The sequence below is a fragment of the Nipponia nippon genome, unplaced genomic scaffold, assembly GCF_047370975.1.
Source record: "Nipponia nippon isolate SJK-2023a ecotype South Korea unplaced genomic scaffold, ASM4737097v1 scaffold_9, whole genome shotgun sequence".
In the NCBI taxonomy this organism is placed as follows: domain Eukaryota; kingdom Metazoa; phylum Chordata; class Aves; order Pelecaniformes; family Threskiornithidae; genus Nipponia; species Nipponia nippon.
In genome coordinates this window covers 21,813,827-21,827,647 of record NW_028262413.1, presented here as the reverse complement: position 1 = coordinate 21,827,647, position 13,821 = coordinate 21,813,827, and the positions used below count along the sequence as shown (strand labels likewise).

The 13,821-nt window shown below is 39.8% G+C and overlaps 1 protein-coding gene across 3 annotated transcripts in view; it reads right to left on the bottom strand.

Annotated features, from left to right (window-relative positions):
* The window catches only part of SLC6A1 (solute carrier family 6 member 1), a 65,103-nt gene that overhangs the window by 13,583 nt on the left and 37,699 nt on the right, over nt 1-13,821 (bottom strand). For all 3 annotated transcript variants that reach the window (XM_087743032.1, XM_087743031.1, XM_087743033.1), the window contains 8 exons: nt 7,534-7,974; nt 6,694-6,825; nt 5,125-5,225; nt 3,274-3,383; nt 3,022-3,154; nt 1,479-1,613; nt 1,258-1,361; nt 817-941 (listed from right to left, as the gene is read on the bottom strand). In XM_087743032.1, the coding sequence (XP_087599158.1) occupies nt 817-941; nt 1,258-1,361; nt 1,479-1,613; nt 3,022-3,154; nt 3,274-3,383; nt 5,125-5,225; nt 6,694-6,825; nt 7,534-7,768 (1,075 nt within the window). In that variant the 5' untranslated portion in view covers nt 7,769-7,974. The remainder of the gene's footprint in view (nt 1-816; nt 942-1,257; nt 1,362-1,478; nt 1,614-3,021; nt 3,155-3,273; nt 3,384-5,124; nt 5,226-6,693; nt 6,826-7,533; nt 7,975-13,821) is intronic.

The following is a 13,821-nucleotide window of genomic DNA, read 5'->3' as shown; positions in this document are numbered from 1 at the left end:
CCGCACAACATCCTTGTAGTCCTCCCGAGCCACCTGCCCCTTCTTCCAAAGGCAGTAAGCTCTCCTTTTTTAACTGAGTTCCAGCCAAAGCTCTCTGTTCAGCCAGGCCAGTCTTCTCCCCCGCCTGCTCATCTTACAGCACATGGGGACGGCCTGCTCCTGTGTCTTTAAGACTTCCTTCTTGAATAACATCCAGCCTTCCTGGACTCCTTTGCCCTTCAGGACTGCCTCCCAAGGGACTCTGTTAACCAGACTCCTAAACAATCCAAAATCTGCCCCAAATGGATCTTCCTCAAAGGGCTTAACCTCAAGAAACAGTAAAAGGAATTTAAAAACCTAACTGAATTTGAGAATATATGCTCTAAAAACATAATGACCATCATTCCTCCTTTCAGTTTGCCTTTAAGAATTTCAGTAGCAAGAGGCTCATAATCTGATGTCACAGCTAAGCACTGAAGCAGCAAACTGTGCTGCCACCTCTTGTAAATGCATTCCCTGTAAGTAGTATTCATTAGTATTCATTGCGTCAGCCCAAGATGAGTCTCTGGCTGACCACTCTCCACACCAAAGGTTTGAGAGCATTAGGCAGGCAGGCAGACAGTCTGCTCGATATGAAATGATTTTGCTGGTGCTGCCTTCAAAGGTTTGAAACACTGCTCTCCCTTTTGCAATCAGTAAGCGCGACTGAAATGACAGGGAGCTGAGGAATGTTTTGAGGGAGGGATTTTGAACAATTACATGAAGCAGTTGGATATAATGTACAAACAAAAAATAACTGACACCACTGAACAACTTAGAGAAAAATATATTGGATACCTGATGCTGCAACATCTGCGATAGGCCTCTTTGTGACATTAGCCATGAATCCAACAATGGAGAAGATGACAAAGCCAGCAAACATGCTTGTGCATGAGTTTATGCAGCACACTATGATGGAGTCCCTGAAATAAAGGTAAGGTGCATTAAGCAGTAGGTAAAGCAATGCTACTGTTCATCTGTATATCACAGTTTTTTCCTGTGGAAAGATTTAATGATTTAGGGTTTCACAGTTTGGATTCCATTTCACGCTGGACAAGTCATACTGCCTCTCCCATTACTGTAAATGCAGTTATACATCTCATTCCTGGTTAGATATAACATTTAATACTCAGATTTGAGACTACCCTTTATTTCAATGATATAGTACACAGAAAGACAGAATCCAGCTCCAGCTGAGACAGGAAAGTGCCATTGTAATATGTGCAGTCATCTGCTTACCTGTAAACATTATTGTGGAAAGGGTTGTAACTTCCAAGGGCAATCAGTGAACCAAGACCCAAACCATAGGAGAAGAAAATCTGTGTGGCAGCATCCAGCCAAACCTGATTGCAGGAAATAATTTTTTAAAAAATCTGTTTCTGCACTTGAGGAGCAGGTCATATGTCTGAAAGGTGAACAGTTAGCAGTGAAACTTTTGTTTACAAGGATTGAATATTTACCTCAGAGTCTGAAAGCTTACTGAAGTTGGGAGTTATATAGAATAAAATGCCTTCCTTTGCTCCAGGCAGTGTTACACCACGGAAGAACAAGATAAGCAGCATAACATAGGGATAAGTAGCAGAGAAATATACCACCTGATGTGAAGAAACAAGACATTGTAAGCGTGGAAGGAAGAATGGTCTGCGCTTGTTAACACTTCAGAAAATATTTGCTCCCTAAAAATACTGTAGCAGCAACTGAGGCTGACTTTTAAAACTGAAGCATTTATCAAATGGAAAAGCTTGGTGAGGAAAGGGGAGCGCTTACTGCAGAATTCCCTAAACACCACGTCTGCAAGGCAGGTGGCTGTTGCTGATTTCCCTGAAGGTGGAATTTAGTGGACTAGGATATCTTTGCATGAGGGGCTCGTGCTTTTCTTTTTTCATACTCAACAACGGGTGCTCCCTAAAGCACAAGGTTCTAGTACTCCTATCCTGTAGAACAATGTCTGTTAGATTATTATCCTGCTCTCAGACAGATGCTTTTGTATTTTTAACACTCTCTCCTCACCTATGTTATGACAGAATGGCCCTACAGGATCCTACTCTCTTGCCTTTTCAAAAGCCTTATAAAAAAGACACTATGAAGTCAGACTCCAAAGAAACCGTCAGCCCTTTTTTGCCACCTTCTTTGCAGACAGGAGAAATGAAATGGTTTGGTCTGAGCTCAACTAGGCCATGTTCAACATGCAGCTTGGAAGTGGATCACAGTTACAACTACCTTGTCAAAAATTAAGAATTCATTCTTTCAGTGTGAAAAAATCCTAGTCCTGTACACCAGGCCTGAGGTCTTATAACCCAAGCCTTCAGTTGCCACCAGGCCTCATGGCTGTGGCTTTTCATTTCCCTAAGATTTCTTCCTGCCATTTTGGGGAGAGGGAGAGGTATATGCCAATGTCAGATGCTGTTGCCCTTTCATTCCTAGAGAAAGGTCTGTCAATAATATAATTCCCTTTAATTCATTAGTAAATTCTGTTTTGCACTCAGAAACCAGCCAGACTCCAAGAAGCACAGCATGCAGGCATGCCCGTGGTAAGAACAACCTATGGCTCTCATTTAGCATAAGGAAAGGAGGGAGTAACTCTTATATGCAATACAGCTTCAACACTTACTTACATATAGAAGTCCGGCAACAGCTGTGCAATAAATGCTTGCTTCTCACTGAAGCCAAAACACTGCATCCTCACTCTATTGCTATCCAAACTAGCTAAAATATGCATCCCAGAGACAAGCAGACATATTTTTAGGCAATTTTATACCTGGTAAAGCCAAGAAGTCGCTAAGTGAACATACATCCAAGACTGTGGTCAGAGCTAGCTACAGAGGAGCCAGCTCTTTCAAAAACACAGTGCTGTATCAATTCAAGAAAGATAGAAATTAAATACTTCACAGAGCTATTCCAGCAAGACTACCCCCAGTGCCTCTTACCTCAAGAATTTTCAGAATATTTGAGTAAAATGGGCATTTTTAATTGAAATGTATTTACAGTACTTTTTAATCTTACCTTTCCAGTCCAGCCTACCCCCTTCCAGATACAAAAATACACCAGAATCCAGGCAATTGCTAGAGTAATTGCTAGCGGCCATCGGATTTGTCCTGGTTTTTCCAATCCATCAGTCATTTGGTGCATGTTGCGTCTAGAATAAGCCAACAGAATGGTGCATTTGACAACTAATTCAAAAGATAGGATATGAATGATAACAAGCTGATCCTTGCGTATGCACAGGAATGAGATAGAAAAAAATTATCAGCTTACTCCCAGAATTCGACCACAGCACTTGTCATGTTGGTGGTGTTTGCTAAGGTATAATTGGAGAAGCAGCGGTCAGTGTTCCATGGGTTCTCACAGTGTTTCCAAGGAAGAGTCTATTTAAGAAAGAGAGAGAGAAAAACCTAAACAGTCAAACACTTCTTAAGTAAGCATTACCTCAGGTATTACCTCTTTCCTAGAAATGACAGTTGAGTGGAGAACTAATATACTTTGAGTTCTGCAGTGCACTGATCTCCCTGGGGTGCGTGTCTGCCACATAAGTTATTTAACTTCATATCAATTGTGTGAATCAGATGTGAAAATATTTCTTCGTTTCTTTAATATATCAGCTTTGGAGTCTGATACACCTCTCGGCATGTGAGGGTATATTGAGCGCTACAAGAAACAAGGGCAGCAGAAAGGACCTCCTGGAGGTCCCATTACCTCTTGTTGCACTAGAGGTAATAAAGGTGTGATGGTTATTGATCAGAGATTTCCATTTTCCCCTCAGGTCAGGGGACAATTAGAAAAATGTAAACTTTCTATTTTCTACATGCGTTTTCTGCATGTGTCCATTACATTAAATTATCTTTCAGAAGTTCTGAGAAACAGAGCCTGTTTCCACATTATATCCATTAGAACAAATCTCATTTGGATACAACTTAGATATTCTAATGATGAGCAATCTTGGAAAATCTTCTCACAGAAAATGTTGTATCAGGGTATTGCATGTTTTAAATAGAAGGATAAGAGACTTCAAGGGAATTAGAAGTCAATATTCATCTAATATGGGCCAGTGCGCCACTTCCAGACTGTGACTGACCTTTCACATCAATAACAAATCTGAGGATAACAAAAAAAGAAATGATCACATCACTCCCATACAGTAATTAATGAAAATTTGGTCAAGGGACAACTCTTCAAAGCTGAGGACAAGCAAGCATGAACAAAATTTGTAGAAGAGACAACAATTGGACAATAATGCATTAATTATTGAGACTTATGTAAGAATGCTTCCTCAGATGGCCAAAACCCACAAATCAGACAAGACCTACTCAGCTGATGAATCATCCTTGAGGGAAAAAAAGGCAGATAAAAACAAAGTTAAAAGGAAAGAAATCAAAGCAAAAATAACAACAATGAATGGAAGTTCAGAGCTAATCGAATCACAGACTTTCCATTCCATAGGGATTTCTTTAATAAACACCTCCACTATTAAAACACATTGCAATGATACTATTTCCCAATGAACTAACAGTTGTGTGGCTGCTATTGAAGAAAAAAAAAAAATCAGTTATACACTAGAATTTTTCACACGGGAATGAGTGGCCTGTAGGCTCAAAGGCAAAGGGGTACTGGTACTCTCGTTAGCATTGCCAGAACAAGGAGCCTGAAGCCTGAGTCTGACTTGCGGCTGCCTGGCAGGTAAGCAGAGAAGCAAGCAGGCATGCTTGCGATGAAAGGGCAGAGACAGGTAATAAGTGAAACTAAAAGGGTACAGATGAAAGAGCTGTGGCTCTGAAGATTAAGATGAGAAAATTTAAACACATTAGTAAGAAAGAGAAGCCTGTGGCTCCCAAATAACCTATTATTACGTTTCTCCACTGACATTCTTGGAACAGAATGTTTTCCTCACAGTTTTCTATTCTACATTTCTTGTGAGAAAAAAAAAAAAAAAAAAAGGGATTTTTACAAAACAGTTTTCCTCTAGTAAGAAATGGCTTATCGTACTGATTTCTCTGCATTTTGTGTTAACCTCACACCTTTACAGTGAGACAGATTAATCATCTATCTATATATCACTCTGCTTTACATTCGACAAACAATTCCAACCCCCGCTCCAACACACACACTTACAGTAGTAAAGGAATTATACAGGTAGTATATGGCCCATGAAATAATCACAATGTAGTAAATATTTAGCCAAAAGGAAAGGACTGCAGCAGCTAGTCCCACACCTGTAAAGAAAACAAAACGATACAAAAGAAGGTAACTTTCAGTAATGTCTGTACAAGCATCAGTTGAAGAGCTGCAGTTCAGAAGGACAAATACAACATATGGGGCAGATATCATTTACCAAATTTTGTAGAAGCTGAGTTAAAATTTCAGAAGTACCATTATAAAAAGGTCATTAACTTGGGTGATAGTTCAGTTATCTATAAATTTAATCTTAGCGTCCAGTTCTCTGTGTGTTGCAGTAAGCAGTCACATCTGCTGCTGCTGAGATTTTACAAGCATTTTTTACTTCTAGGGAAAAGAGCTAAATCAGCTCATTCTCTGAAACAGCAGTCCCACAGAAACTTCTGGCAGATGCACACAAATCGAGTATAAGACCAGCTAGCCATTTAGTACACTGATCAAAGTGCTTGATGCTTAGTATAATGCTGTTATGTCATCTCAGACTAAAGAAATGTCAGGGGTTTCACAATGAGAATGCCTTGTCTTCTACTCCACATGGAGACTTCAGGTGTATTTTAAAATATTCAGGCTGGTGACAGTTGCCACATGACACTAAATAGGAAGAAGTGCTCAAAATAATTAGTATAATGCAAAGCAAGGTCTGTACTTTGCATTGTGTCCCCTACCAACAGCCGTAACTCAAGCAAAGTTAAAATACTTATCTGTGAGAAACATTTTTGTCTCTCTGGGTTTTCCCAATACAAAATTTCCTAGAACAAAATCCACTTTAAACAAACTTTTAGCTCACCCTATACTAATTGTTAGTCCTATGTGTGGAGTAATTTATAACTCAATGTGTAAGTTGCTCCTCTGCTGGTCCAGAAGTCAGCTCAGGCGCTCTTAAGTGTCAAAGGATTTGGGATTACAGGGTGAAAAGCACAGTTTGTGAGGTTTGTAGGTCTATGCAGAATCTAGATCTATTAAGATCTAGATCTAGCAACTAGAAACCTCAAATTAGCTAAAAATCTAGGTATGGAGTGAGCTTGTCTTAAGCAATTCAGCATGAAATTGCCATCTTTGAAGTGTCTGGCTTTTGGATTTCAATAAAGAACAACAGGAGATATAAATCTCTGTGACCTCAAACAGAAACAATGTTTAACAAATTGCTGTGAACAGAGTTCCATACCTGCTCAGACAACTACTGCTAGGTTTAATATGCTATTTTTAACAGTCTTTGAATGTTCCTAACAAAAAATAAAAGTTTTTGAAGTTCAAAAATAAGTTTGTTGAGGTTCTAATGCCTAACTCTTGCTATTTTTAATGGCAAATGAATAATATCCTAGTGTGTTTTTGTCAGTTACACCTCAGTTACAGTTGTCAGTTACACCTCAGAAAATTAGGGTTTTCTGTGGAAAATTATGGTGTAAGTAAAAATATGAAGGCATAAAGAAACATCCTTGCCCTGTCACTTTGTGCAACTTCTGCAACTTGGAAACAAATGGAAAGTAATCCAAATTCATACTGTACCTTTGAACATTGGAGCAAGCTTCCACACTCCAAGGCCTCCTATAGATGTATACTGACCAAGGGAACACTCCAAAAGAAACAGTGGCACTCCAGCAAAAATTAAAGTAAGGAAATAAGGAATCAGGAATGCACCTAAAAAGAAATAAGAAAAAGTCTGTTACAGTGGGAAAAAACACTACTGAGTTTCCACGGTTTCCATCCCTATTATATATGAAAAGAAAACAGCATTTTTTTTCCTCTTAAGTGTAACTTTTCAAAAAAGTTAGCGGAAAGCACATGTACACTCCTGAACCAGTAACTCAAGAGGTGAAAATAAGGGGAAAAATATCTCTCCTCATCACTTAAATATTTTCTGTTTAAGTAAAAAGCTAAAATCCAAAAGACTCTGTATTTTGTTGCCTTCATCTATCACAGGAGCATGCAGATAGCATAAAGGCTTTAAGCAGAACTGGCTGCTTTCCAGCTGAAGTTACCCTTTTATGGTAAGCTCAGATTCAGTATTACAAGCTGTATGCAATCCTCTCAAAAACTCAGTCCAAAAGAGAGGGCTCTGAAGGGTTGGAGGACAATGTGCTTTAGTTCTGCTTATGGTCTTTTAAGAGCATCTGCCAACTAGAAGTTAGAATAAACTCCAGAGCAGACCTCAAAGCAGAGCACCACACTCCAAAATGGCTCCAACCCTCCTGGACTAGTGTAAAGCAAAAAAAACCCAACCCTCCCCCAAACAACTATACAGATGAAAAAACTATTAAAACCAAGTTCTGTTTTACCGATAATTTTTATGGTGAATTCTAATATACAAATATATCAGAGGTTGTAAACATGGAACAGCAATCATACCTCCACCATTCTTGCCACAAAGGTATGGAAATCGCCACACATTCCCTAAGCCAATGGCATAACCTACACAGGACATAAGAAAGTCAAATTTTCCTTTCCAAGTATCTCGGTCTGGAAGATCTGTCTTCTTCTTCTGCACTTTTACTACCAAGGTTTTAGGCTTGTCATTGGTGATTGAAGCATCAACTTCCGTGGAGATCTGTCCATCTGCCACTTTTGTCCCATTTGTTGCCATGTCTCTGGGTTTCGCTGGAGAGGCTCTGGCAGCAGCCGGACGGGAGATTTCAGCACCAGTCCACGTGGACAGCAGCTTTGCGGCTCGCGGTTACCCAACCGGGGAGTTATGGCTTTGGTGGGAAAAATACAGCAGCCCCCCAGCCCCCCAAATGCCGGGATGGTTTGTGAGCTAGTCGGCAGTCCTGTACCAGCTTCTGGATTGATCTGTAAAACATAAGACCACAGAATTCAGATTTTCTTCAGTAATACTCTAAGCAACTTAAAAACGTACAGCGACCAGAGACCTCGCTGCCACAAGAGCTTTGCAATGAGGGTGTCTCATCAAAGAGCTTGGCTCTGCCCTTCTTCTTAGTGACTGAGTAGGATGCAGAGCAGACCTAACATCATCCCCCAAAACAATCTCCAAGCCACAGTTACTAATTTTTTTTCCTACAGATCTGAGTCTACAGAAACAAAATAATTCTAAAATGCAGCACTGTATTGTACGTAGTGTACAGCCCAGATTTTTTATATATATCTCTCTCTATACAAAAGACGAATCAGTAATGAGTTTTCTATTTAACAGCCCAGTAAATAATATATATAACAACCCAGACCTTGGGCAATGAAACTATTCCATTTAATCGTTCTGCATTTAAAAAACTACAGGGGAATTTCCATGATTGTAAAGTTCATTTATTTACAAGAAGTTGTGGCTATCAAGAAATAGCACTTGCCACCTTTAATAGTGAATTTAAGAAGTTATGAACAGCGTGCACTTATCTAAAACACCTTTCTCTAAAACATTCCCAAAGGTATTAAATAATAAACCAGATCAAGCAACAGGGCTTAATCCTGGGTAATGATGTTAAGTTTTACATGTGGTTATAATTAGCTGTTAATATAAGACAAATGTTTCACTAAGCTTAAATTATAAGCACTGTAAGACAACAAGCTGCAATAATCCCTCCTCAGTTTCTGTTTCCTACTGCAGGTTGCATTCTTGCACCTTTTAAAAAATGATTACTGGTATATTATCAAAATCTAAATAAAGAAAGAAAAAATCAAGGAAGCAAATACACATTATGAAAAATGAGCTGGGATATTTCAGTCAACTCTGAAGTGCAAGTAACTCGCGAAAACTTCCACAGCTCCACTTCAACTGGAAAAAACACAGTGAGCTAGTGTCTATTGTATGGCTACTGTATGCCCATTCATGATCAACTTATTGTCTAGTTCCTCTTCTTAACTTCTTTTACCATATGCCAGTCACCAGTCCTCAAACCAGAGATCACAGCAAATGAAACATTTGCCACTGTGAAGATACACCTTATGGCAATGTTGGCAACATTGGCCATGAGGTCATGCAAAGATCAACAATAATTTTATTTACAGATTTGTGTAAAGAAAAATTGAGATTATTAACCATTCACTTCTGATTGTAAATTATGTCGAAAGAAACATTAAAAAAACATGTAAAGACTCTGCTATAAGCAGTGATTTTCTTCAACTTCTCATTTCAGATCACTGCATGATTATAATGCTTATTATAAGGCCACATATAACAATTAAAAAAAAGTTTTCAGTTAGAAGCTGAAGAAGAATCAGCTGTAGGTATGCTGGGGTGAGGAGAGAAACAAGGATCATGCTTGTAACCTTCCTCTCTGTTCCCTTCAAGCTGGGACTCCAAGAAGGAAACTCCATCTATGTACTTTCATGTCCTCACAAGTCCTTCTGTGTACAGGTATCTCCCCTTCATAAAACTGTGGACTTAATTTTCCATATTTCAATGCAAGCCTGTCCAATTTTGTTTACCAATAAACGCCATTTCTGGCTGCAGTCAGAAGTCTGAGCAGTTCAGGTAACGCATTTCCTTATGCACGAGGAAATACAGATCACCCTGTCGGCAAAATGGGGCTCCTGTTCTGAGGCTGCATTGAGATCACGTTGAAACTTTGACCTCCCCACCGACACGTTTGTGAATCTATGGTGCAGACAGCGCCAAGAGTGCACTAAGAAATGTGCAGTTTGCCAGCACCACCTACTGACGAAGATACAGAACTGAAAGTGTTTCTTTTTAGCAAACAGGCTGTACGAAGTTAAGGATCATCAGGGTGTTCTAGTACTTTAAACAGGTCCTGTACTAGATTAGATTTTGTTGTTGTTGTTGTAATTTACATTTGGCCTGTGCTTTATCATCAGCAGGAGCTTCCAAGTACTGGAAGAGGCTAAGTGTGTTGAGGATGGGTGGAAAAAGAAACCCCCCCAAAAAACCCAAATAAACCAACACTACATAGAGAGATACATATGTATGTATATCTCCTGTTTGGTTCATAATGAGGGAGAAACTCATCCTCACAGCTGGCACTCCAGGAAAGGATCTGTGGTGAATCTCAGAACTGAACAACCAAGCCAACAGGAACGTGGATTCACCCCCTCATACCTACAAACAGGCTCTGCAGGTGAGCGCTGGGCATAAAGCCTGCCCTTGCTCTTCCAGCCCTAACAGAGTCTGGAGACTTCCGGGTATGCATTAAAGCCTCTGTTGAACAATGTGAGTAATTTAGTCCAGTGTAAAAGTCCATGACAAAGACAAACTGGAGGATTAGAAAATCTTCATGAAGAAGAACCTGGGATTTTGTGAGTCCTCCTGGAGGAAGGTGCCCAGACCCGTTTCAATACTACTGTAATGCTGAACGTAAGGCTGAAACTTCACAAGACACCCCAGCAAGCGTGCACGCGTTTATGTCGAGGGTGAGAGGGGTTTGGCAGGCAGCCTTGTGCTTTTAACATTAAGAGACTGAAAGCAATAGTTCAAATAATCACACGTGGAGACGTGCTTAACTTCCTTGTACAGCACAACCTGTGGCAAACACCCCATTGCACACACTGCAAGTATTCAGGCACCTTGGGCTGTGGCAAGCACAAAGACTCAGCAGAGACTTGTTTTGAGAAGATGGAGGTGGGGACTGACCAATTTGCATCTGTCCTGCCCTACTGCCACTGATGCCGTTATTCTATTTGGAGACCATGCTGGAGATTTTGCTGTCAGTAGTGTCAGTTCATGGACATTTGTGCATATGTGGTGATACAGCAAATCAGCATCAGGCAATGAAAAAATGCTTTCACTCCATAGGCCTGAAAGTAGGGTTTTTTCCCATGCTATGAAAAATAATTTTCCCCAAGCCTAATTAATAATAATAATAATAATAAATTACAACAATAGAGGTAGCCCCCAACCTCCAATCCACAATCTTCATACACAGTAGCACTTCAAAAGCCATGCCTTATGTGCAACAATCTAGAAGAACTGGCAATACAGCAGTAAAGATACTTGGTACATGCTCTCTAATCTGATTAGGCAATATTCCACAGCACTGGAATTTAAATTTAAAATTGGTCTGACATGGAATGGGACAGAAAGACACTTATGTAAGCTCTGTGGGTTGGCTTAGGCAAAATGAAATACAAATTGTAGTTGTCAGCCAGCAGAGCAGGTACGACACTTGCTATGCAATGTTATGCTTTGTGGGAAGAAGATGGAGAGATCTTTTAAATAAGTCGGTCTTTGCTCCCCTGGTTCTTTCATGCCAACACCGAGTGTGCTAGGAAGGGCACAGCAGCTTCCCACCACATTCCTCAGCGCACAATAGAGCTTCCTTGACTTCAGTTACTAGGGTTGCTCAGCCAAGAGGAGAAAGCCCTCTAAAACGGGGTTTTGGATACCATCTGGTTGTCCTGCATCACCACCATGTTAGAGAAGAATGACTTAAGAGAGCCAAGCACACATAGCAGCCAAGGTAATAAGCACAACCAGGGAAACTGGAACAAAGAGAGTGCCACTTAATAAAAGCATTTTTTTTCTTCCTCCTCGTCTGCATAAAAGTGGATTTTAAGAGTTTAGAACTGGCTGCATAAAATGATAGTGAACAGTAATATTACTATCATCTTTCACAAGTGATATCAAAAGAAAAGTTCAGAGGCACACACAGTCAGCAGGACACCCCAGTTCCTTTAAATAATGAACCTCTGTTACGTTCAAAGTTCATTACTCCCTCCCCCCCAATCCATTGTGTTCCTCCCTCCCTGGAGTGCAGCAGCTCCAAGGGCCCCACACAAGGCAAGACTACGGCAGCTCCTTTCAAGGAATGCTGTTATATAAAGTGCCACATTGGCTTCATAAAACTTTGAAGGTATTACTCCTCTAACCTGAGTGGGACTCCAGTTGAGCTCACCATGGCCATGGGTTATTTACACTTACAATTCTATTTATATTGGGCAACCAAGTCAAGAGAAAGCCGTGCACATGCTAAGTTTCCCAGCAAAATATGTATCCCATGTCAGCAGTGTCGTGGAGTGTATGAAATGGGATTGAAATATAGAAAGTGTAAAAAGAGGACTGCTGAGCTCACTGGACTTCCATTCTGAGACGTCCACAAGGAGAGCTTTGTTTTATTATTCCTTTATAGGAGAGATACTGTTTGGAAGTAGTAAGCAAAATACTGTGCACATAGCGCACACCAGGTGATGTCACACATGCTGTTCTATATATATATATATCAGAAACCCAGATGCATTGAAGAACGCTGCTACTAACTTTTCCTATTGGTACTTCAGATCTCTCACGAAAAACCTGGCCCAGTTATGTGGCCTTCCACAAAGTGCTCATTTTGATTCAACACTTTGTGAAATGCTGCCCAACCAGCAACCATGTCACCTTTGGTTTCTTAACGGGAGAAGAATTTTTCTTTATGTACAATTGCTAAATTGCATATTGAAACAGATGATCTAAAGAGAATAAAGAGAAAAAAAAAAAGAAAAAAGAAAATAACCCATAAAGAGACGAGGAAGACTAATTCCTTTTCTTTTGGTTCACCCCTTTGGAACTTCTTTGTAGTCTCTGCTGTTCATTAAAAGCCATCACAATTTGCAGAAGTGTTTCATTGTGTTTGTCCCCCTATTTCATTTCTTAAAATGGGTATGTGGAATCCAGCATCACTGTGACAAAAATCAGTCCTTAGTTGCATCTGCGCCAGCAGCTGAGTGCTCCATAGAGCTCTGGCAAACCGCGCCGAGCAAATGGAAACTGAAGCTGACTTGATCTTTTGCCATATGAAATAATAGCAGCAGCAAGAATGATCAGAGACAAGACAAATGTGGGCAGGAAAAGCATCAGTATTCCAGAAGATGAATTACAGGCGATTGTATTTTCACCACAAAAAGGTACACAATCTAAATACCGCTGTCCATATTTTCACTTTGATTTTACCTAAAGGAATTACAAAGGGTTTAGGTTTTGTGCAAATACCTATTTGTGGAAAAGCTTGGTAGCAACAGGACCTTATCTGAAAAATACTGTTAGATTTTAGGTGAATTTAATGGCATGAACCTTTCTGTAATGGTTTTGTTGTGTTTAGCGTGCGTAAACTAAATAGTGGCTCCTCATATTTTTACTGCCTAATAAAACATCACATGATTTCACCCCAATTTCCATATCTAGTCAGTGAAGCACCTTAGGTGTTCCAAAGATAATATAGCAACAAATGAAGGACCTTAGCTGAATCTTAGTACTTCTAAAGTTGGCCCAAAACATACAGTAGTATGTAGTATCTAAATTAGATTGGCTGCTTGTGTATAGCAGCTTGGTATTTTCAAGTTAAAAGCTTCCTTCTTCCCTATAGAAGTCCACATTTTGACTTTAACATAATCTTCCCTCTTTTAAAAAAAAAAAAAAAAAAAAAAAATCAGATATACAGGAGTAAGAGTGTCACAGATCTAAGCATGTCTGATTAAATTTGAACAGCCAGGTACATTTCTTTCACTATTGACAGCAGCAGCACTTGCAGAAGGAAATCTAAATTACACATCCTCTGAACATCTTGTTGTATGAGCTGTACATAGACATTCTATGCGTCTCTCTACTCTTTTTTCTTAACTATTTATGCACCATATATTTACTTTGCTGAAGTATTTTGGAAAGCTATGCATGCTTACATATGAAATGGTAATCCACAAAAGCTGCCGCATCTGTAGGTGGTGTAAACTGATGTATCATTGTCAGCTGAAAGAAGG